The 25,469-nt window shown below is 48.1% G+C and overlaps 1 protein-coding gene across 1 annotated transcript in view; it reads left to right on the top strand.

Annotated features, from left to right (window-relative positions):
• Positions 1-25,469, top strand: part of LOC147121027 (calpain-2 catalytic subunit-like) — an 84,654-nt gene that overhangs the window by 47,121 nt on the left and 12,064 nt on the right. Inside the window, exons 3-6 of the mRNA XM_085980331.1 lie at positions 3,841-3,959; positions 4,653-4,786; positions 8,622-8,790; positions 22,693-22,776. Coding sequence (XP_085836457.1) covers positions 3,841-3,959; positions 4,653-4,786; positions 8,622-8,790; positions 22,693-22,776 — 506 coding nt within the window. The remainder of the gene's footprint in view (positions 1-3,840; positions 3,960-4,652; positions 4,787-8,621; positions 8,791-22,692; positions 22,777-25,469) is intronic.

Raw genomic sequence — 25,469 nt, 5'->3', positions numbered from 1 at the left:
ATTTCCATCGAGACCTGGCCACCAGAAGTAGCTTCTTGCCATTTCCTTCATCCAAACCATCCCACTGTGGCCTGTATGAAGTTGTTGCAGTATAGGTTCCCTCAGAGGTGGCGGAATGGTGACACGGCGTCCCCAAAGAAGACAACCTGCCTGGATGGAGAGCTCATTTCTTTTTGAAACGTAAGGTTTCAAACTAGGAGAATCTCCTATAGCTCTCCCTCGAATGACATCGTCCATTACCTCAGAGAGGACTGGATCGTTGCGGGTGTACCTTCGCACCTGAATTGCCATGACAGGTGCTCCCTCCACTTGTCTAAAGTAGAAGATGTCTATCTGACGAGGCTCTGGGGGAGTAACAGGCAAGGGTAGCCTCGCGAGACCGTCTGCGTTGCTGTGCAAGTCTGATTTGCGATATTTGATGTATGTGTGTCCTGACAACAGTAAAGCCCACCTTTGCATCCAGCTTGCAGCAAGAGACGGAATTCCGGTGTGGGGCCCGAAGATTGAAGTCAATGGACGGTGGCCCGTCAGGAGTGTGAACCTTCTCCCAAACATGATGAAATTTTCGAATTCCAAAAACGATTCCCAAGGCCTTGCGCTCAATCTGTGCATAGTTACTCTCGGCCTTGTTCAAGGTGCGTGATGCGAAGGCGATAGGTTTTTCTTCACCAGAAGGCATGATGTGGGATATGACTGCTCCCACACCATATGGTGACGCATCACATGCTAGCTGCACGGGTAGCTTTGAGTCGAAGTGTGTCAGGGCCTCCGATTTCAGCAATGCTTTCTTTGCTTGGGCGAAAGCTTCGTTGCACAGTTCAGTCCATTTCCATGTTTTGCCTTGACATAGCAACTGATGTAACGGCTTCAGCAATGTTGCTAAGTCTGGAATAAACTTCCCATAGTAGTTAAGTAGCCCCAGAAGTGAACGTAACTGGCTCACATTCTGGGGTGCTGGGGCCTCCACGATCGCCTTGACCTTTGACGGCGCCTTATGCAGGCCAGTAACGTCAATCACATGCCCCAGGTACTCAACTGAAGACTGAAAGAAGTCACATTTGTCTTTACGAACTCCGAATCCGTACTCTTTCAGTCGTTGTAGTGTCGCATCCAAGTTCAGAAGATGATCCTCATTTGTCCCAGTGACAAGGATGCCGTCCAGGTAGCACTGGACTCCTGGCAGTCCACTTAAAATCTGATCCATTGCCCGTTGGAATAGAGCAGGGGCCGACGTAATTCCAAACGGAAGACGGCAGTACCTGTATAGCCCCTTGCGTGTCACAATTGTCAGCAGCTCCTTTTGATTTGTCATCGACATGCATTTGTAGATAAGCCTGGCATAAGTCTATTTTGCTGAACTTTTGCCCTCCGGCCAGGCCCGTAAAAAGATCATCAATGAGGGGAAGAGGGTACTGTTCCACAGACAGCACCGGGTTAATAGTCACTTTACAATCCCTGCAGATTCAAACAGATCCATCCTTTTTCAGGACAGGAACAATGGGTGTGGCCCATTTGCTCACGCTCACAGGCTCCAGGACTCCATTCTTGACTAAGGCCTCCAAGTTAGCCTCAACTTTTGGCCTAATTGCATAGGGTACAGGTCGGGCTTTGTGAAACTTCGGCTTGCTGTCAGGTTTAATGTCCAGTCTCATGCTGATCTTTTTCATGCTCCCAAGTTCCCCATTGAAGAGTTCTGCATGTTTGTTTAACACTGCAGTCAGACCTGACTCCCCTTTTGACATCATGCGACGGCAGGCCAGTCCAGCGTGATTTTCTCTAGCCACGCACGTCCCAGTAGTGATGGGTAATTTCCCTTTACCACATATAGTGGCAGTTTCGCAGTCTGTCCGTTCAATTTAACTGTCACCTCAATGGCGCCTCTCATGGCCACAGGTTCGCCGGTATACGTCTTTAGCACAATGTTTGTTGGCTGAAGGGTAAGATGCTTTAACATTTTGTTGTAGACAGTGTCTGAAAGAAGGGACACAGCCGCGCCTGTGTCCACCTCCATCCGCACTGATTGTCCCTCCACCAGTGGTGACACCCAGTAGCCATTTGAACCACCTGCAACCGTCAGTATGTGCACCTCTTCCTCCTCAGAGGTGTTGCTCCCCTCTGTTTTGCTTGTTCCATCATACTGCACTGAATGAACACTCTTTTTCCTCTCTTGTCCAAATACAGACATTTTGCTTTCATGCTTCCCAGCTCTGTCTGTTCTTTTTTTACCTCTACAGGCGCATTCAATGTGACCCTTTTTGCCACAATTTCGGCATTCCAGCTCCGTACACCAGCAGTCATTAGCATGATGGCCCGTTTTCCCACAACGGTAACATGTGCCGTTCCGCACACCTTTAGGCTCAGACGACACCTTGTGAACTCTCCCTGTTGAACTCAACTGGTGAGCCTCCTTTTCCGCCATCTCCATGGAGACACTAACTTCAATGGCCTTTTCAAGAGTAAGGTTGTCCTCAGTAAGAAGGCGCTTCTGTGTGGCTGCACTTTGCAGACCACACACAAGTCTGTCTCTAATGGTGTCATTCAGCACCTCCTTGAACTCGCAGTGTTCTGACAACCTTTTTAAAGCAGCAATAAACATCGTCACTGATTCCCCCTTCTCTTGATTCCGTTTGTGAAATCTAAATCGCTCAGCAATAACCAGAGGTTTTGGTGAAAAATGTGCTCCAAGAATTTCCACTAGTTGCTTATATGTTTTAGTTCCTGGCTTATCTGGCTGCACAAGGCTGCGAAGTAAATTGAATGTCTTCCGTCCCATTACACTCAAAAAGGTAGGCACGACCTTTTCGTTTGCCACCGCATTCGCCAATACAAAATAGTCAAAACGTTCCGTATAAGCGCTCCATTGCTCCACATTTTCATCAAAATCACCGATGTTTCCTAATATAGTAGCCATCTCACGTTTCAAATTAAAATTTCTGTTTACTCACTGCACCCGTAACGTTAAGGTGATGCTGCAATCTCTGTTCCGAGTGTTTTGTAGTCGAAAACAAGAAAGTTCCCACAACGCAGATTCATCCGATCCTCATTGCCACTTTGTTGTGTCGGTACCTTTCTACCTAGACACAATTAGAACTCAGAACCCAGAGATTCAAACATGAAGTGCTTTATTCAGGAAGGAAAGGAAAGTTCTGGAGAGTTCCGAACAAAGAGAGCTAAACTTAACCAAGAGAACACCCAACCATTTATCTGCTGTGACAGCGCCACCACAGGTGGGAGGAGAACACACAATACATAACAGAAAGGTCACCTGACCACTCTGATCAGCTTCTCTGCACCTTGTCAAATGTCCTTTAAGAATCATCTTGTGCCTCCACATATATCTCCCAAAGGGCAAGCTGTCTTTGTGTGTTCAGAGTATATATTGCGTGCTGTTTACACAGATGATGGTAAAAACCCTTGCAACCAGGTGAGTACATCATTAACAGTGGGCTCATTGATGTGGGGATGCTGAATACTATTCCAACTTTCAACTCAGCTGGTTAAGGACAGTTAGCTGTCTAAAGACAGGGAAAGATTGTTTTTTTCCTTCTTTGAGCCACTAAGCGGGACACATCTACAACATCTTTTATAGTCTCTTTCCCAGCCTCCCGCCGCCAACCACCCCCCCTCCCCCCCTCACCGCACAGGTTCTGATCACACTGCTCCCACTTCTTCCAACTGCACATATACAAATATCTGAAACTCTGGTGTTCTGTTTCAGGAAGCTTTCAGAACTTTGAAATAAATAAACAAACAAACCTGATGCCTGGATGCGTGTATTTGCATTGATTGGGGAATATAAAAGTGAAATGACTCCGCGGTTACCTCTGGTTTTCTTTATAGGTGACTGCTGGCTCTTGGCTGCCATTGCATCGCTGACCCTGAATAATGAGGTCTTCAGCAGAGTGGTCCCCAGTGGACAAGACTTTGGCTCTGATTATACAGGAATCTTCCATTTCCAGGTAAATCACATCACTGTTGTTTTTAGATTTTACTGTGTGTGTTTGGGGGGGGGGGGAGAGGTGGTGGAAATTGAAGACTCGAATTCTGCTTCTAAATGAAGAGCAGGGAGTTAAAGGAGCCTTGCCCATGAGAAGCGTATATTGGAATTTTGGGTGCACACGGTGGGGAAAGAGGCAGTAAGAGGGGTAAGAGTGAGGGGAAGGGGACGAGAGGAATGGGAGGGGTAAGAGGGGAGACTGAGTGATGAGAGCAAGGGCTGGGAAACTATATTGAGATGGAGGGAAAACTGGCAGCTGAGAGGCATGCAACATCTTCGGGAGTGCAAGCAGGCTGTTTGGCCCAACCAGTCTGTCAGTGATTGTCCTCCACGTGAGCAGTAGTCCTAACACTCTGTTTCCATATCCATTTATTCCCCTTGTATGCATGCTCCTCATTCTGGACCCCTCCATCAATGGAAACAGTCTCTTTTTATCAATTCGGTCCATCCTTTGATAATTTTAAACACTGTGAAATGTCTTCTGTTCGAACAAAAGCGGCTCCACTTGTGGCACTATCTACGCAGAGGGATGCTAAATTCATCTGAGATTTGCTAAAAAATGTCTGAATTTAATTAATTCAGCTTGTTGGTCCTTTATTTGGGAGGTGCGAGTTCTATCCCCACAGTGTAATAATATCTCGATATTCTTGTCCAGTTCTGGCAGTATGGAGAATGGGTGGATGTGGTGATCGATGACAGGTTGCCCACAAAGGGTGATGAGCTGATGTTTGTGCATTCAGCATCCGGAAACGAGTTCTGGAGTGCTCTGCTGGAAAAAGCCTATTCAAAGTAAGTCCACATTCTCATCATGGCCATTATCCGGTTCTTTATCTGTATGCGGAAATTGTGGTTTCAGTCTTAACTTTTTAACTTTGCGTATTTGCTTTTAATATCTGTGTAAATCTCCTCCCTAATAAGTGGGTAAATGCATCATGTGGTGCGCTGGTAAGCCAACACCAAGACTCTCTCCTTACTGCTGTTAACTGAGCCAGACAACAGCAGCTACTTGAACTTCTACAGCACTCCTTATGTACAGAAAGATGGCTCAAGGCCCTTCACAGGGCACAGCAAGAGATGGGCATCATGCAGCAGGGAAGGGAAACAGAAAGGTGAGGGGGGGCAAACAAAAACAGTCAAAAAGAAAAGTTTGGAGAGACTTTTTGAAAGAGGGTAGATGGCAAGGTAGAGGCATTGAAGGAGAGAGTTACGGAAACCATGGGCATAGTTACTAGATGGTGATGCAGCAGGGGGAGTGAAGAACAATGAGTAAGCTGGTGTCTGAGGAGCGGGAGGAGGCGATTGTTGAGGTAGGGTGAGCTGAGGCCAATGAGAGATTGGAAGGTGAGGATGAGGCTCTTGAAATCAATTAATTGGGCCACTGGGAGCAAATGAAACTTGGCAAGGACATAGGCGCTGGGAGTGCGGGACTTGGTGCAAGTGACGATGTAGGTAGCGACATTGTGATTGAGTTGTAGTTTGTGGATGGTGGAGGCCACCAAGAAGAACACTAGAAAAATCAAATTTTATGGGGATAAAGAGGTTGGGTTTCAGCAGCAGTTGGGGAGATTGGTAGCAGAGGTTGTTTTCATTATGATCAGACATAGGAGAGGAAATTGAATTTGGGGTTGAGTAGTATGCCATGGTTATTCAAATCTGGACTTGATCTAAGTTGGTAGCTGGTGAGGTTAATGGCACGTAGGTACTGATGGGACTTGTCGACATAAAGCTGGAGGAATTTTATAGTCATAGAGTTATACAGCACAGAAAGAGGCCCATCGTGTCCGCGCCGGCCATCAAGCCCTGTCTATTCTAATCCCATTTTCCAGCACTTGGTTCGTAACCTTGTATGCTATGGCGTTTCAAGTGCTCATCTAAATGCTTCTTGAATGTTGTGAAGGTTCCTGCCTCTACCACCCTTTCAGGCAGTGAGTTCCAGATTCCAACCACCCTCTGGGTGAAAAAGTTTTTCCTCAAATCCCCTCTAAGCCTCCGGCCCCTTACCTTGAAACTATGCCCCCTTGTTATTGACCCCACTACTAAGGGGAAAAGTTCCTTTCTATCTACTCTATCTATGCCCCTCATAATTTTGTACACCTCAATCAGGTCCCCCCTCAGCCTTCTCTGCTCTAAGGAAAACAACCCCAGCCTGTCCAGTCTCTCTTCATAGCTGAAGCGCTCCAGCCCAGGTAACATCCTGGTGAATCTCCTCTGCACCCTCTCCAATGCAATCACATCCTTCCTATAGTGTGGCGACCAGAACTGCACACAGTATTCCAGCTGTGGCCTAACTAGCGTTTTGTACAGCTCCATCATAACCTCCCTGCTCTTGCCTTCATTAGCAGAGGCATAGAATATAAGTATCTCATATGTCTTTTTAACCACCTTATCTACCTGTCCTGCTGCCTTCAGGGATCTATGTACATGCACACCAAGGTCCCTCTGATCCTCTGTCCTTCCTAGGGTCATTGTGTATTCCCGTGCCTTGTTAGTCCGCCCAAAATGCATCACCTCACACTTTTCAGGGTTAAATTCCATTTGCCACTGTTCTACCCATCTGACCAACCTGTCCATATCGTCCTGTAGCCTGAGGCTTCCCTCCTCGCTATTTACCACTCCACCAATTTTTGTGTCATCTGCGAACATACTGATCATACCTCCTGCATTCATATCTAAATCATTAATGTACACTACAAACAGCAAAGGACTCAGCACCGATCCCTGCGGTACACCACTGGACACAGGCTTCCAGTCACAAAAACAACCTTCGACCATCACCCTCTGCCTCCTGCCACTAAGCCAATTTTGGATCCAATGTGCCAAATTGCCCTGGATCCCATGGGCTCTTACCTTCTTGACCAGTCTCCCATGTGGGACTTTGTCAAAAGCCTTACTGAAGTCCATGTAGACTACATCAACAGCACTACCCTCATCCACACACCTAGTCACCCTCTCTCAAAATTCAATCAAATTGGTTAGACATGATCTCCCCCTGACAAAGCCATGCTGACTATCCTTGATTAATTCTTGCCTCTCCAAGTAGAGACTAATTCTGTCCCTCAGAATTTTTTCCAATAATTTCCCTACCACTGATGTTAGGCTCACTGGCCTGTAATTCCCTGGTGTATCCCTACTAACCTTCTTGAATAATGGTACTACGTTAGCTGTTCTCCAGTCCTCTGGCACCTCCCCTGTGGCCAGAGAGGTTCTGAAATTTTGTGTCAGAGCCCCTGCAATCTGCTCCCTTGCCTCACACAGCAGCCTGGGATACATCTCGTCTGGGCCTGGGGATTTATCCACTTTTAAGCCAGCTAAAATTACTAGTACCTCCTCCCTCTCAATACTAATATGTTCAAGTATATCACAGTCCCCCTGCCTGATTTCTGTGCCTACATTGTCCTTCTCCATAGTGAACACAGATGCAAAATATTCATTTAAAACCTCACCTACATCTTCCGTCTCTATACACAGATTGCCACTTTGGTCCCTAATGGGCCCCACTCTTTCCCTGGTTATCCTCTTGCCCTTAATATACTTATAAAACACCGTGGGATTTTCCTTTATTTTGCCCGCCAGTGTTTTTTTATGCCTCCTCTTCGCTCTCCTTATTTCTTTTTTATGTACCCCCCTGCACTTTCTACATACCTCTAGGGCTTCCACTGTTTTTAGTCCTTTGTATCTACCAAAAGCCTCCCTTTTTTCCTAATCAATTCTTGTATATCCCTTGACATCCAGGGATCCCTGGGCTTTTGCTTATACAAATTTTAATTGTCAGTTGGAAAGTCTGGGATCAATCAAGGGTGCAGTGAGGTTGGGTGTCATTGGCATACATGTGTCATTTGGACCAGGAAAGTCTAATGGTTATGTCCCTGGTTTGTGTTGAATTAGCTGGTCACAGGTAGGATGAGAGTGAGGTTGTTAAAGTTGGTATTCCTGGGATGGAAAGGAAAAATCTTACAGGATTCCTGCTGCCGATTGTTGTCCAGTAGCCCTGCTGGAAAAGATGCATGCATCAGGTGAGCGCAGGGATTAGGCTGTGATGCTCACCATGATGAGACGGGTGGGCAGTTGAAATCGCCTGGATGACTTACCCGCCTTGGAGCCTTTGAGAGCTGGCCATTCCGAATTTTCACCAGCTCAACTGAGCAGGTGGCAAGGACATCCACCCAAAGCCAGCGGGCCCTTTTTTTTACATATAATTGTTTGGTCCCAATGACGCCATTGGAACACAGCTGCAATTTTAACTCCATGGCCTGAGTGGGAAGCCGCAGTGGCTTTCCCGCCAGGTGAAGACAATAGGAAGAGGATTTGGGGTCTGATGAGGCCCAAACGGATATGGTTTTTAACTTTTTTTTAATTTTGAACTTTCCTTGCGGGGACTGGAAGAGCAGGAGTGCTCCTCTTGTTCCACAAGGAAAGCTTAGGCCTCCCCCTGCTGCGGACTCCCCGCCACCCCATCCGACAGCCACCTGCTGTGTCAGTGGGTCGCCTCCGAGCTGCATGATTTTTCTGCCACTTCCGCCGAATTCCACTTTTCTCAGTGGGGAAACTGGCTTCACATACCGGGCTGAAACTTGCCATTCAGTTCTCGGTCAGATGGACTGATTGAAATGTGCCTGTTTTCCAGGTTAAATGGATCATATGAAGCACTTTCCGGAGGATCCACCACTGAAGGGTTTGAAGATTTTACAGGAGGAATTTCGGAGTGGTACGAATTAGACAAAGCACCAAGCAATCTCTTTAAGATCATCCAAAAGGCATTAAGATGTGGATCACTGCTTGGCTGTTCTATTAACGTGAGTCTCTACTTAATCCAAAATGTCAGCAGAACTCCTCATTCCTGGTTTTGGTCTACTTCAAGATTTTTGCTGACTATAATGACGATCCATCAAATAGGCTTTGTATACACTTAGCAAGTGCTGATTGGGAGATCTAGGTCCTTCAAGTATGCCAAATTGGCCCATTTTACACCTTGTTTATATTGCAGTGTAAACAGTTCTGTAACGTGTGAAAGTCTGCTGTTGCCCCGTAACTGGGATGTAATCAGAGCATCAGCAACAACACTGAAACCGAGGCATATGTGAAGTTGCTCAAATGTCATAGTCACAGTTTTACGTTTCTGGCCGTGAAACTTCCCCTGTGGTGATTGGAAAATCTATAGTAGCAAAGTAGAAATTGTGTCACTTGCCTGAGAACAAATGGCAATTTCCAGCATCCGGCACCATTACCATGGGAGACTTAACATTTGCTGGCAGTGCCAACTTTCCTCCAGAGGCTTCTTGGAAATCCACCTCACAGGGTGGGTCTGAGTCATTCTGGAATCACCTGTACCACCTTGTTTATAAGCAGCATATAAACTATGCTAAGACTTGAACTTTGTCAGGCTGTATTAAACCCTTCTTAAATTAACAAAGATAATAGGGCATCAGTGACTAAGGTGTCATCAGGGAAAAATAGAAAAAAGTCAAAGCTAAAGGCACTGTATCTGAATGTGCGAAGCATTCGCAACTAAATAGATGAATTAATAGCACAGATAGAAATTAATAGGTTTGATCTAATAACCATTACGGAGACGTGGTTGCAAAGTGACCAAGGTTAGGAACTAAGGCCTAGAAATTCAGTGGGCTGCGCCACCAGTTAGCGCCCAAAAAGGGCACTTAATGGTTTTAGCGCCACTGGCCACGCCTCCCGTGAAATTTAGTGGGGCGCTAATGGCGGCGTTAGCCTGTAGCGCTGCGCCGCCACCGATGATGTCATCGGTGTGCGCAGCGCCCCGCTACCGCCCTGATCGCGATATTTGGTCGCGCCCCCCGCGGTAACGGCGGTTGCAATTTGCGACCGATTCAGGGGGGCCTACCTGCGGCGGTAGTGGCGCTAATTAAAGGGGAGGTGCAGGGCGGCCATTTTTTTTTGCTGGCTGCCTGCCAGCACCTCCTCGCGCCGCCATCCCTGGCCTCTTGAGCCCCCCGGGCAGTGCCGGCTGTGTCCCAAGAGCCCGGCACTTCTCCTCGGTGCCGGGCTCTTTTGCCGGCACTCGCGATCTCTGATCGCGCTGGTGCAGGCCCCTCCCCTTTAAAGGGGAGGAAGGCCTGCAGTACCGCAGTGTGCCGTGTGGCGCTGTGGCACGTTGCACTGCGATATTCAGTTGCAGCGCCCCAAGAGGGATGCGGGGCGCCTCGAGCAGCACCCCGCTTCTGTTTGGGGCGCTGAAACTGAATATCGGGATGGCGCAAGCGGCTCCGTCCAGAGCGGTAATTCCGGCGCCCAAGCGGGGCGCCACCGAATTTCTAGGCCTAAATATTCCAGGATGCTTAAATTTTAGAAGAGATAGGCAAAATGGAAAAGGAGATGGGGTAGCCCTGATAATAAAGGGTGGGATAAAGGCAATAGAGAGAAAGGTTCTTGGCTCGGAAAATCAAGAAGTAGAATCAGTTTGGGTGGAGCTAAGAAACAGCAAGGGGCAGAAAATATTGATGGGAGTTGTTTATAGGCCTCCAAACAGTAGTTGTAATGTAGGGCAGAGTATAAATCAGGAAATTAAAGGCGCATGTAACAAGGAGGACTTTAATCTATATATAGACTGGGCAAACCAAATTTGCAGTAATAGTGTGGAGGACGAGTTCATGGAATGTATTGCGCAATGAGAAAGGGTTAATTAATAACCTTGTAGTAAAGGGGCCTTTAGGGAAGAGTGATCATAATATGATGGAATTTTTACATTGAGTTTGAAAGTGATTTAGTTAAGTCTGAAACTAGGGTCTTAAATCTAAACAAAGCAAACTACATAGGTATGAGGGGCGAGTTAGCTAAGGTAGATTGGGAAACTACATTAAAAGGTATGACAGTAGACAAGCAATGGCTAGCATGTAAAGAATTCATACATAAATTACAACAAATATACATTCCTTTAAGGCACAAAAACCCCACAAGAAAAGTGGTCCAACCGTGGCTATCAAGAGAAGGTAAAGATAGTGTTAGATCAAAGGAAGCGGCTTATAATGTTGCCAAAAAAGTAGAAAGCCTGAGGATTGGGAGAATTTTAGAATTCAGCAAAGGAGGACCAAGAAATTGATAAGGAAAGAGAAAAAAAAATTAGCAAGATACATAAAAACAGATTGTAAACGTTTGCAGAGACAGGAGGAATTATAATGGGCAATAAGGAAATGGCAGAGACATTAAACAAACACTTTGGGCTGGATTTTACCTTTTGGTGCGGCCTAGGAGCGGGACAGCTGCCTTCCACGTTCTGATCCCGCCCCCAACGACATCCGACGCACAGACGCCAATTTGCGTCAATTGGCCTTGTTAAGCCCGCCAATTAAGAGAAAGCTGGTGTCAGATGACGTCAGTTGATGACGCATCATCTGCCGGTTTTCTTAAAGGGGCCACACACATTTGTTTTTGACAGATGACTTTTCAGTGTTTGACAGCATTGAGGTGCTGCAAACACTGCCAATCACTGTACAAAGGTGTGCCCTTGCACCAGGCTCTCCAGTGACTCTCTCCTTAGGTTAAAACAGATGACAGCTGCAGGTGAGGTTACAGAAGCGATCTGTCACTGGTGAGAGAGGTTCTCCCAATGAGGTGCGACTACACAAACACTTCAAAACTTGTTACCTACAGAAATGTCCTCTGAAACTCACCAGTGTACCATTGGATCCTTCACACCACTTCTGATGCTGTCATCAATGCACAAACATTACAGTAGACCCACAGCACATCACACTTACCCTGGCGTGGTGTCCGGACGTCGGGAAGCCCGCAGTCGACCTGTCAAAATTGCAAAAAGCCTCTTAACTGCCTGTTAACAAGTAGTTAAGTGACTATAATCCTCTTCCCGCCGCTAGGTGTCGGGTCCCTGCGCAAATCGGGTTTTAGGAAAGGGAAATCATGTTTGATAAATCTTAGTTTTTTGAAGGTGTAACTAGTAGGATGGATAAGGGGGAACCAGTGGATGTAGTGTATTTGGATTTTCAAAAAATATTAGATAAGATGCCACACAAGAGGTTATTACATAAAATTAGGACTCATGGTATTGGGGGTAATATATTAGCATGGATTGAGGATTGGTTAATGGACAGAAAAGAGAGAGTAGGAATAAACAGGACTTTTTTGGGTTGACAGGTGGGGTACCGCAAGGATCAGTGCTTGGGCCTCAGCTATTTACAATCTATATTAATGACTTAGATGAAGGGACTGAGTGTAATGTATCCAAGTTTGCTGATGATACAAAGTTAGGTGGGAAAGTGGGCAAGGCCTTAGAGCTTCGGCGGGTGCTTCAGCGGTAGAGCGGGCCTACAAAGGGCTCCAGAGACCAGGTAAGGCTTACTTTACTGGTGGTATTGAACTAAGTTAACTTAAATTGATTAAAGGGGTAGGCCATGCCAGGAGAGCCCAGCCCCGTGATGTGCTCCTCTTGCTCTATGTGGGAATTCAGGGACGCTGCCAGTATCCCTGACCAACACATGTGCCAGAAATGCATCCAGCTGCAGTTACTAACGGGCCGTCTTGCGGCACTGGAGCTGCGGGTGGATGGGTTGTGGAGCATTCACGATGCTGAGAGGGTCGCGAATTACTCGTACAGTGAGTTGGTCACACCGCAGGGTAGGGCTGCACAGGCAGAAGGGAAATGGGTGACCAGCAGGCGGAACAATAGAAGCAGGCAGGTAGTGCAGGGGACCCCTGTGGCCATCCCACTTTCAACCAGGTATACCGCTTTGGATACTGTTGAGGGGGATGACTTACCAGAGGAAGGCAGCAGCAGCCAACTTCCTGGCACTGGGGGTGCTCCTGCTGCCCAGGAAGGGAGGAAAAAGAGTGGGAGAGCAATAGTGGTAGGGGATTCTATAGTAAGGGGAACAGATAGGCGTTTCTGTGGCCGTAGACATGAATCCAGGATGGTTTCTTGCCTCCCTGGTGCCAGGGTCAAGGATGTCACTGAGCGGCTGCAGGGCATTCTGGAGGGGGAGGGCGAACAGCCAGAGGTCGTGGTCCACATTGGTACCAACGACATAGGTAAAAAGAGGGATGAGGTCCTGCAGCAAGAATTTAGGGAGCTAGGTAGAAGATTAAAGAGCAGGACCTCAAAGGTTGTAATCTCTGGATTACTCCCGGTGCCACGTGCCAGTGAGTATAGGAATAGGAAGATAGAACAGATGAATGCGTGGCTAAAGAGTTGGTGCAGGAGGGAGGGCTTTAGTTTCCTGGATCACTGGGTCTGCTTCTGGGAAAGGTGGGACTTGTACAAGTCGGACGGTTTACACCTGAACCAGAGGGGGACCAATATCCTTGCGGGGAGGTTTGCTAGCACTGTTGGGGGGGGTTTAAACTAACTTGGCAGGGGGATGGGATACAGAGTGGAGCTATAGTAGGGGGTGAATTACAGCCAAATACGGAGGAAAAAACAAGTCAGCTGGGAAGGCAGAGCAAATATGTGAAGGCAAAAGGGAATATGGCAAGGCTGGAAGGCATTTATTTTAATGCAAGGAGTCTTGCAAATAAGGTGGATGAACTGAAGTTGTTGTTGAACACATGGGAGTACGATATTGTTGCTATCACGGAGACATGGTTGAGGGAGGGTCAGGACTGGCAGCTCAATATTCCGGGGTATAGAATCTTCAGGCGAGACAGAGGGGGGTGTAAAAGGGGAGGGGGTGTTGCAATATTAATTAAGGAGTCAATTACTGCTGTAAGGAGGGATGATATATTAGCGGGTTCCTCTAATGAGGCCATATGGGTAGAACTTAAAAACAAAAAGGGGGCAAGCACTTTGCTGGGAGTGTACTATAGGCCCCCAAACAGTCAGGCGGAGATAGAGGAACAGATATGTAGGCAAATCTCAGAGAAGTGCGAAAATAATAGGGTAATAATAGTGGGGGATTTCAACTTCCCCAATATTAATTGGGATAGTCAGAGTGTGAAAGGCTTAGAGGGTGCAGAATTCTTAAAGTGCATCCAGGAGAGCTTTTTGAGCCAGCGTGTAGAAAGTCCTACAAGAGAGGGGGCGGTACTGGACCTAATTCTAGGGAATGTAGCCGGGCAAGTGGTGGAAGTATCAGTAGGAGAGCATTTTGGCGACAGTGACCATAATTCAGTGAGATTTAAGGTGGTCATGGAAAAAGACAAAGACGGCCCGGAAATAAGGGTTCTAAATTGGGGGAAGGCCGATTTTAATATGATAAGGCAGGATCTGGCCAAAGTGGACTGGGAGCAGCTACTTATAGGAAAATCCACATCAAAGCAGTGGGAGACTTTCAGAAGGGAAATAGAGAGAGTACAACGCCAACATGTTCCCGTAAAGGTCAAGGGTGGTACCAACAAGCAAAGGGAACCTTGGATGACAAGGGATATACAAAAATGCATTAGGAAAAAAAGGGGGGCTTTTGGCAGTTACAAAAGACTAAAGACGGAGGAAGCCCTAGAGGAGTATAAAAAGTGCAGGGGCATACTTAAAAAAGAAATTAGGAGAGCGAGGAGGGGCCATGAAATAACACTGGCGAACAAAATAAAGGAAAATCCTAAGATGTTTTATAAGTATATTAAGGGCAAGAGGATAACCAGGGAAAGGGTAGGGCCCATTAGGGACCAAAGTGGCAATCTGTGTGTAGAGCCAGATGATGTAGGCGGGGTTTTAAATGAATTTTTTGCATCTGTGTTCACTATGGAGGAAGACGATGTAGACATAGAAATCGGGCAAGGGGACTGTGATATACTTGAACATATTAGCATCGAGAGGGAGGAGGTACTAGCGGTTTTAGCAGGCCAAAAAGTGGATAAATCCCCAGGCCCGGACGAGATGTATCCCAGGCTGCTGTGTGAGGCAAAGGAGGAGATTGCAGGGGCTCTGACACAAATTTTCAGAACCTCTCTGGCCACAGGGGATGTACCAGAGGACTGGAGAACAACTAACGTAGTACCATTATTCAAGAAGGGTAGCAGGGATAAACCAGGGAATTACAGGCCAGTGAGCCTAACATCTGTGGTAGGGAAATTATTGGAAAAAATTCTGAGGGACAAAATTAGTCTCCACTTGGAGAGGCAAGGATTAATCGGGGATAGTCAGCATGGCTTTGTCAAGGGTAAATCATGTCTGACCAATCTGATTGAATTTTTCGCGGGGGTGACTAGGTGTGTGGATGAGGGAAATGCTGTGGATGTGGTATACATGGACTTCAGTAAGGCTTTTGACAAAGTCCCGCATAGGAGACTGGTCAAGAAGGTAAGAGCCCATGGGATCCAGGGTGCCTTGGCGCGTTGGATCCTAAACTGGCTGAGTGGCAGGAGGCAGAGGGTGATGGTCGAAGGTTGCTTTTGTGACTGGAAGCCTGTGTCCAGTGGGGTACCTCAGGGATCGGTGCTGGGTCCCTTGCTGTTTGTGATCTACATAAATGATTTGGATGAGAATGTAAAAGGTATGATCAGTAAGTTCGCAGATGACACGAAAATTGGTGGGGTGGTAAATTGCGAGGAGGAAAGCCTCAGGCTACAGGATGATATAAACGGGTTGGTCAGATGGGCGGAAAAGTGGCAAATGGAATTTAACCCTGAAAAGTGCGAGGTGATGCATTTTGGACGGACAAATAAGGCAAGGGAATACACAATGGCCTAGAAATTCATTATAGCCACTTTTGGGGCGGTAAAGTCGGGCGGCCGCTAAAGTTTGCGCCCGGCGCAAATTCGAGGCCACTTCGCCGATATTCATTAGCTTTGCCCTAAGAGTTTGCTCGAGCGCTAAAACTGGCGATGCACGGCTCTCTTTAGGCGCTAAGCCGGAGGTGCTGAGCAATACCGCCGAGGCCGGGCGCAGCGCAGGTGCGGCCATTTCTTGATTGACAGCAGACACCCTGGCGCCAGCCAGCTCTTAAGGGGGAAGGGTCGAGTTGGTCTGCTGCCACGCCCTGGACACTGCAGCCCTCCAGCTAGGCCTGAACACTGCTGCTGGACCCAAATAGCGCCTGAAAGGATGGAGAAGGCCCGTGAACGAGCGCAGCGCTTCTCAGAGCATGATCTGAGGGTGCTGGTTGGCGCTGTGGAGAAGAGACGCCATATTTTGTTTCCGGACAATGGGAAGAAGCCGGCGGCCCGCGTCTACCGGAAAGCCTGGAGGCATGTCGCCACCAGGGTGACATCCAACAGTGAGGTCCCCAGGAGCGCTGTACAATGCCGCAAAAAGCTAAATGACCTCGCCAGGATTGTCAGGGTGAGTACCCTTTCCAGTGTCCTCCTCATCCTTGCATGTGCACCTCACATTATGGGCAAAGGGACCTGAAAGCCCTAATGGCCAGCCCTCATGCAGCAGCTATGGGACAGTCATGAACATCAATTGCACATTGTGCACTTAACACACTGGCCAGGCTATTCCACCATGGGAGGCAGTGCACACAAGATCAGGGCTACACACTGGCCAGGCTATTCCACCATGGGAGGCAGTGCACACAAGATCAGGGCTACACACTGTACTTAGAGGCCGTCCTTTCTCTTGCAGGCCAAGCTGGCCAATAATAAGAGGAGCCGGACTGAGACCGTGGGAGGCGGACCCCAGATCCAGCCGCTCACCGAGCTGCAACAGCGCGTGGAGCGCATCATGGGTGCCCGGGTGATTGGCCCCGTTGCATCTGGAGATGCCGACCCTGTTCTGGGCACCAATGGTAAGGACATCACCTTTTGGACCTCTCTCGTCCCACTTGCGCATCAGATCTACATCCTTTGCCACTGTCCGACCAATGCACTGAATGCCACCACTCATGCATCCCTCGCTGACGCCCTCTCCTCACTCTAAAGCTACTCTTGTGCCTTCCTGCTTTCAGATGGTGAGGAGGAGGTCCCTGAAGTTGCCAGTGACAGCCCCTCAGAAGAGGAGGAGGAGGAGGAGGAGCAAGAGGAAGGCGGCCCATCAGGGGAACCCTCAGCCACGGCAAGCCATGCCAATGTAGGGGAGACGTCTTCCCTGGAGGGGAGCATGGGGGAAGTGTCGGAGGGGAGTGTAGCTCCTGGGACCAGCGGCCTGCAGAAACGCGGGAGGGGGGTGGAAGCTCAGCGGCCTTCTCCCCAGAGGGGGGAAGGGTCGGAGGGGAGTCCAATTGCTGGGCCCAGCGGCGTCCAGCAACGCAGGAAGGGTCGGCCAGTTCGGCGGCCTTCTCCCCAGAGGGAGAGTCCGGCCTCCAGTCCGGAGACGGTCAACGCCGAGGAGATGCGCCGCCTCGAGGACATGTCCGCGGACTCGGAGCGCCGGCACACGGAGCTCATGGGGGTAGTGGCACGGATGCCTGAGGCCATCGAGTCCCTGTCTCGGAGTGTAACTGAATTCGGGGCCTCGCAGGCCACCAGTTTGGCGGAATTTGGGGCAGGTCAGGCAGCGACTGGCCAGGTGATCAGTGGTGCCGTGCAGTCACTGGCTGCTCTGATGCGGTCACAGAACAGGGCAACACGGGCACTCACTGCTGCCACACTCGCTGTATCAGCCAGGCATCGCCAGGGCACCCGGCGCGCTGCAGCAGCACAGCGGTCTGTCCCTCGGCAGATTGCTGCGCATGCTGCAGTGCTGGCCTGGGCGAGTGCCAGTGTCTCAGATGACCAGCGAGCGCCTGCCATCCGCCAGCTTGCCCCCATTCCTCCAGCCGCCACTGCCACTCCCCCAGTGGAGCTGCCACGAGCTGCTGCAGCGACTGATGCTGCCCAGCCACAGCTGCAGCATTCACCAGCCGGCCCCTCGACGGCCAGACCTCGTCTAGGCCAACCCCCAAGGGCATCTGCCGTCACGACATGTGCCCCTCAGGAGTATTACCCCAGCCGTGCAGCAGCCACTCGCCTCACTTTGAGGAGGAGCAGCAGGGCGTGCAGGGGCCGCCAAAGTTTGCAGAAGGCATCGCCCTCGCGGGCCACAAAGTAGAGGGTGTGTCCAAATGTTGTGTTTTTTGGAATGGGTGTTTTGTGAAGGCCGAGGATGAAGGCCATTTTTGTTTACATCTTTTGTTAATCCTCCCCAGGTTGTGGGAGTGAGTCATGTGTGTGAGTGTTTCTTGGGGGTTTCGTGTGTTTTTGGTTTTCATGTGGGAAGGGCCCTGAGTTTGTACAATAAACCATTTTATTTATTCACATTGTCCATGTTTGATCTTTGAAGTGTTTGTTGCCTTAACCGGCTGAGGGCTTGCGGAGCGGCTGCAATCATGTTCTTTCATTGGCACAAGCCATTCCCTGACAGGGAGCCTAGAAGTGACGTTCAATAAGCCGCCGACGGGCGGCCCTTGGACCTTCTGCCTCCCTCCTGGGCTGGTACTCCTCCTCCTCCTCATGCTCCTCCTGCTCCTCCTCCTGAGGTGGTGGTCCAACGTGAGGTGGCAGTGCCTGAGTCCTGCGGATAGCCAGGTTGTGCAGCATGCAGCAAACGACGACGAATTGGGAGACTCGCTCCTGCGAATACTGGAGGGCTCCCCCGGAGCGATCCAGACAGTGGAACCGTTGCTTCAGGACGCCGATTGTTTGTTCGATGAGGTTCCTGGTCGCTTGATGGCTCTCGTTGTATGCCTCTTCAGCAGGGGTCGTGGGCGCGCGGAGCGGGGTCATGAGCCAGGTACACAAAGGATAGCCTTTGTCCCCGATAAGCCATCCTCTTGGGTGAGGCTGTGCCTGGAACATGTCGGCCACAGTTGTCTGTCGCAGGATAAAGGCATCGTGGCTGCTGCCTGGAAAGCGGGCATTGACAGCTAGGATGCGCTGCCTGTGGTCACACACCAGCTGTACGTTGAGGGAATGGTAGCCCTTCCGGTTGCGGTAATCCTCGGCATGCTCCAGAGGTGCCCGCAAAGCCACATGCGTGCAGTCAATGGCGCCCTGCACCATGGGGAAGCCCGCTATTCTTGCAAATCCCACTGCACGCTGCTGTTGCTTGTCCAGGGTCATGGGGAAGGAGATGAATTGACGTCTCCTTCTGAAAAGGGCATTGGTCACCTGGCGGATGCAGCAATGCACGGCGAACTGGGAGATGTTAGCGATGTCCCCAGCAGCGGATTGGAAGGAGCCGGTGGCATAGAAGTTGAGAGCCACCGTCACCTTCACTGCCACCGACAGAGACGTCCTGCGCATCAGCTGTGGATGCAGATCTCTGTGAAGCAGCTGGCAGATGTCTGCAACCACCTCCCTTCTGAATCGCAGGCTCCTAACACACTGCGCGGCAGACATGTTGAGATAGGAGAACTGCTGGCGGTATACCCTGGGTGGGTAAGGCCTCACTTGGCGACGCCTGTTGCCCCCTCTGCGTCTAGCCAGGGCTGCCACTCTCTCACGGCGTCTGTAAGCCCTTCCGACATAAGGCTGAAACTCAGCATTGGCACCCAATGCAGCCCCCATAATATGCTGGCAAACACTGAGATCTCAATGAAGGCAAAGATAATTGCAAAGCTCTGGCCTGAAGCCAAAAATACCTGTCCTAGTGTTGGGCCAAAGCAGTAAGCTCTCTTCCTTGGTCTCTCTCCAAAAATCCATTGCACAAGAGTGAATGCTGCAAAATGGCTGCCCTTTATAGTGCAGGGTAAGTGCCCTTTAATTTGCGCTCCCCGCGGCCCGCCTCGGCTGTGTACCATTCCACTCAACAGTCGTTAGGGCCGCCCGACGCACAATGGGGCGGCGCGAGTGAAGTTCCGGTTCCGGGCGCACAAAGGGCGTTGCACGACGAAATGACGTCATGATCTGCGCGCGCAGATGAGCGCGCGCAAAGACTTTGCGCCGGCGCTAAATGTCTACTGAAGTTGGGGCGAGGCGCAGATCGCGCTGCGCCTAGCGCTCGAGATCTGCTCCTCCTAAGGCGCTAACGGCTGGCGCAGCCAACTGAATTTCTAGGCCAATGAGTGGTAGGGCCCTAGGAAGCACAGAGGGTCAGAGGGACCTTGGTGTACATGTACATAGATCCCTGAAGGCAGCGGATCAGGTAGATAAGGTGGTTAAAAAGGCATATGGGATACTTGCCTTCATTAGCCGAGGCATAGAATATAAGAGCAGGGAGGTTATGATGGAGCTGTACAAAACGCTGGTAAGGCCACAGCTGGAGTACTGTGTGCAGTTCTGGTCGCCTCACTATAGGAAGGATGTGATTGCTTTGGAGAGGGTGCAGAGAAGATTCACCAGGATGTTACCTGGGATGGAGCGCCTCAGCTATGAAGAAAGACTGAACAGGCTGGGGTTGTTTTCCTTGGAGCAAAGAAGGCTGAGGGGGGACCTGATTGAGGTGTACAAAATGATGAGGGGCATAGATAGGGTAGATAAAGAGGAACTTTTCCCCTTAGTAGGGGGGTCAATAACAAGGGGGCATAGATTCAAGGTAAGGGGCAGGAGGTTTAGAGGGGATTTGAGGAGGAACTTTTTCACCCAGAGGGTGGTTGGAGTCTGGAACTCACTGCCTGAAAGGGTGGTAGAGGCAGGAACCCTCACAACATTCAAGAAGCATTTGGATGAGCACTTGAAATGCCATAGCATACAAGGCTACGGACCAAATGCTGGAAAATGGGATTAGATTAGACAGGGCTTGATGGACGGCGCAGACACGATGGGCCGAAGGGCCTCTTTCTGTGCTGTATAACTCTATGACTCTATGAAAGTAAGTTGCGAGGAGGATGCAGAGAGGCTGCAGAGAGATATAGACAGGTTGATTGGGCAAGAACATGGCAAATGGAATACAATGTGGGGAAGTGTGAAGTTATTCACTTTGGTAGGAAAAACAAAAAAGCAGAATATTTTTTGAATGGTGAGAGACTGGGAAATGTTTGCACTCAGAGGGACCTGGGTGTCCTTGTAGATGAATCACAGAAAGTTAGCACGCAGGTACAGCAAGCAATTAGGAAAGCAAATGGTATGTTAGCTTTTGTTACAAAAGGATTGGAGTATATAAGAGTAAAGAAGTCTTACTACAATTATACAAGGCATTGGTGAAGCCGCACCTGGAGTACTGGTCTCTTACCCAAGGAAAGACATACTTGCCTTAGAAGGGAGTGCAATGAAGGTTCACTAGACTGGTTCCTGTGATGAGGGGATTTCTCTATGAGGAGAGATTGAGTAGACTAGATCTATATTCCCTAGTGTTTAGAAGAATAAAAGGTGATCTAATTGAAACATACAACATTTCTAAGGAGCTTGACAGAGCTAATGCTGAGAAAATGTTTCCCCTGGCTGGGGAACCTCGAACACAGGGTCACAGTCTCAGAATAAGGGTCGGCCATTCAGGACTGAGATGAGGAGAAATTTCTTCACTCAACGGCTTGTGAATCTTTGGAATTCTGCACCCCAGAGAGCTGTGGATGCTCAGTCATGAGTATATTCAAAACCGACGTCGATAAATATTGGGGAATTAAGGGATATGGGGATAGTGCAGAAAGGTGGAGTTGAGATAGATCATCAGTCATGATCTTGTTGAATGGCGGAGCAGGCTCGAAGGGTCAAATGGCCTACTCCAGCTCCTATTTCTTATGTTCTTAAATTTATCAGTATTCTAAAATCTCCTGATTGCCTGGGCGCAGTACATAGAGTAATATGGTGCAGGGGGCGATCGCGCACCTGTAACAGAGCCAGCCCACTTTTCCTGTCCATTATGTTAGATGGACAGATAGTGGGATGGGCTCTGTTACATGCAAGCAATCCTCCCCGAACAATTTGCCTGTACATGCTGTGTCCAAGGGATCCTTTACACCCAAGGGCAGTAAGAAAATCTGTCTGACTGGTCCCAAAAACTATATCGTCCACTCCCTCAAATATCGATTCAATTCTCATTAAAATGTTCTCACTGTCTGCCTTCATAGGAGGCCTTCCTATTTTTCACCCAATATTCATTTTTTATGGACATGAAGGAATAACCTTCACATCTCAGCAGCGTAGGTGAAGTCCCTCTGCTTTGCTGTACTTTGATGTACGGTCTGATGTATTGTAGATATAATAGGAATCGTGCCAATGGGAGGGTAGATTTTATTGCTTGGTCGGGCAGATCTTTATTTTCTTTATTATTTTCTTTCCATTCAATGAAAACCAGGTAGGTTCTATAAAGTACGTGCAATCTGTCCTGGGGGTGAAGATGTAAATCTATCCTGGTGAGTGTGTAATTGGGGCTATAATTGTGTGATTGGAGAACAAAGTACGTATTTAGGCCATTGCAGCTATAATTCAGTTAAGAGGAATTAAAGTTTTTAATTTCTGTTTATCAGTATCTTTGGTCTTGAATTCAGGGACCTGATCATATTTGCATCTTTTAAATTGTTGGCATCTGTGTAAACTCATGAACCTAGTGCAAGCCTCCAAATATACTGAACTGCATGCTGCTCTTGCTCCCTCTGTCTTCGCTGTTTTATCGCACCATCTCCTATCTAATTATTTTCTAGGACCCCCAAGACTGTGGAATTCCTGGCCTTCTTCACTCTTCCCTTCATCCTATAATCTACAAGCCTTTGAAGTTCAGGTTTAGCATCAGATAATAACTACTTTTTGATTTACCTCACCTCCTCCTACTCTTCTTTGCTTGGTAATGTAATATAATATGGATCTTGACTGTTCATGGGTTCTCAAATACAAAAACTTGTATTGATTAAAATTTTGTGCTGCAATAAAAATGAAAAATAACGTAACAAATTATGCCTAGAGGGTGACTAATAAAACATTTATATAAATGGCCTGTATGATATGTTAATGTTGACTATTTAAATTGATACTGTTTTATGCATTAGATCACCAGCTCAGCAGAGACTGAGGCAATTACTTCACAGAAGTTGGTCAAAGGTCATGCTTACTCCCTTACTGGAGCAGAAAAAGTAAGTGTAAAACAATGTTATTAATATTCCTCCTTCTTCCTCTCCCTTTTAAATTTCTCTGGAAGGGGGAGGAGTTGTTTCTCTGCGGTCTCTGCCAAATCTAACTTTTAATGAATTCAATAACCTTTTTTCTCCCTTTCCTTTCTTTTTTGAGGATGTAACTGGTAGAATAGATAAGGGAGAACCAGTGGATGTGGTGTATTTGAACTTTCAGAAGGCTTTTGATAAGGTCCCGCATAAGAGATTAGCGTGTAAAGTTAAGGCACATGGGATTGGGGGCAAGGTACTGACTTGGATAGAGAACTGGTTGGCAGACAGGAAGCAAAGAGTTGGAATAAACGGGTCTTTTTCCGAGTGGCAGGCAGTGACTAGTGGGGTACCGCAGAGATCGATGCTAGGATCCCAGCTATTCACAATATATATTAATGATCTAGACGAGGGAACTAGATGTAATATCTCCAAGTTTGCAGACGACACAAAGCTAGGTGGGCGTGTGTGCTGTGAGGAGGATGCAGAGAAACTCCAGTATGATTTGGGCAGGTTGGGTGATTGGGCAGATGCATGGCAGATGCAGTATAATGTGGATAAATGCGAGGTTATCCACTTTGGTGGCAAAAACAGGAAGGCAGATTATTATCTGAACGGCAATAGATTGGGAGAAGGGGAAGTGCAACGAGACCTGGGTGTCCTTGTGCACCAGTCGCTGAAGGTAAGCATGCAGGTGCAGCAGGCGGTTAAGAAGGCAAATGGTATGTTGGCCTTTGTAGTAAGAGGGTTCGAGCACAGGAACAAGGATGTCTTGCTGCAGTTGTACAGGGCCTTGGTGAGACCACACCTTGAGTATTGTGTGCAGTTTTGGTCGCCTTATCTGAGGAAGGATGTTCTTGCCATGGAGGGAGTGCAGCGAAGATTCACCAGACTGATACCTGGGATGGCAGGAATGACGTATGAGGAGAGATTGGGTCGATTGGGCTTATACTCGCTGGAGTTTAGAAGAATGAGAGGGGATCTCATTGAAACTTATAAAATTCTGACAGGACTGGACAGACTAGATGCAGGAAGGATGTTCCCGATGGTCGGGGAGTCCAGAACCAGGAGTCACAGTCTAAGGATAAGGGGTAGGCCATTTAGGACAGAAATGAGGAGGAATTTCTTCACCCAGAGAGTGGTGAACCTGTGGAATTCTCTACCACAGAAGGCAGTTGAGGCCAATTCATTAAATATATTCAAGAAAGAGTTAGATATATTTCTTAAGGCTAAAGGGATCAAGGGATATGGGGAGAAGGCAGGGACAGGGTACTGAATTTGGATGATCAGCCATGATCTCATTGAATGACAGAGCAGGCTCGAGGGGCCGAATGGCCTACTCCTGCTCCTATCTTCTATGTTTCTGTTAAAGATTGTGAGTTATACTGACAGGACAGGTGGCTATAGAGGTACAGCAAGCCTCTGATATATCAGCCATTACCCAAAACAGTCACTCACAGCTTCATTAAAAAGAGGTTTAGAACTCACTGAACTGATCAGGAGGAGGATGGCGGGACAAGGATCTGAGACAAGTATTGCGTTGAGGCAATGCTGGGTCCCTGTTTATATTTAAAGCTAATCTTTTGTTCTCAAGACTGAAGAATTGTTTACTTTTGCCTGCCTGGCCAAGTTTTTCCTCAGCCTTAAGGTACCTCCACATGTCATTCCGTGGCTAAGAAGGCTGTTGCCTTCCAGGTCTCAGTTAAGCACTTCAGGAAGTTAGCTGAACTGTGCTCATTATTTGTTGACCCCAGTCTGATTCATTTTTGCAATACCCACATGACAATCTCTGCAGAAACGTGCTATTGATCTACTGAATTTTTTAACATTTGCTTCTGGGATGTGGGCATCACTGGCTCGTCCAGCATTTATTGACCATCCCTAATTGAGAAGGTGATGGTGAGCTGCCTTCTTGAACCCTTGCAGCCTGTGAGGTGAGGGTGAGTATACTTCTTTGTAGCAGTTTGAGTGACTTGCCATTTCAGAGGGCAGTTAAGAGTCAGCCACATTGCTGTGGGTCTGGAGTCGCATATAGGCCAGACCAGATAAGGACAGCAGATTTCCTTCCCAAAAGGACATTAGTGAACCAGATGGGGTTTTACGACAATCCAGAAATTTCATGGTCACCATTACTGATACTAGCTTTTTTTATTCCAGATTTATTAATTAACTGAATTTAAATTCCCCAGCTGCCATGGTGGGATTTGAACTCACGTCTCTGGGTCATTAGTCCAGGTCTCTGGATTACTAGTCTAGCAACATAACCACTATGCTACCATACCTGATGGAGGCAGGTTGACTGTTTCCTGAATAAAACGTTACTCACATACTCTAACTAGGAGAGTTTTACTTAGTGCAGCAGCATGACTTTATTTTGGTTTTGTCAATATTTGCATGTATATGGGTGTGCAAATTATATATTAGTTAAAAAATGTAATACAACTTTGAGGTAGTGATTGGCTTGAAAACTAGAGATTATGATGCCCTTTCTACTTGGGATGAACAAGACCCACAGCCAGCCACCTGCTGTTGTACAATTAGAGCGACATCCATGAGTGTGGTCACATCACCAATGAATTGGGTAAAAACCATCTTCCATTGGGCACCATAGGGGAAAAACTAGCTCGGAGCACAGGAAGAGAAATGCCTCATTTAAAATCCTGCAG

This window comes from Somniosus microcephalus, chromosome 3 (genome assembly GCF_052327205.1).
Source record: "Somniosus microcephalus isolate GS21.2 chromosome 3, FLI_Smic_1.0, whole genome shotgun sequence".
Lineage (NCBI taxonomy): Eukaryota > Metazoa > Chordata > Chondrichthyes > Squaliformes > Somniosidae > Somniosus > Somniosus microcephalus.
This window is presented reverse-complemented; position numbering and strand designations above follow the sequence as displayed.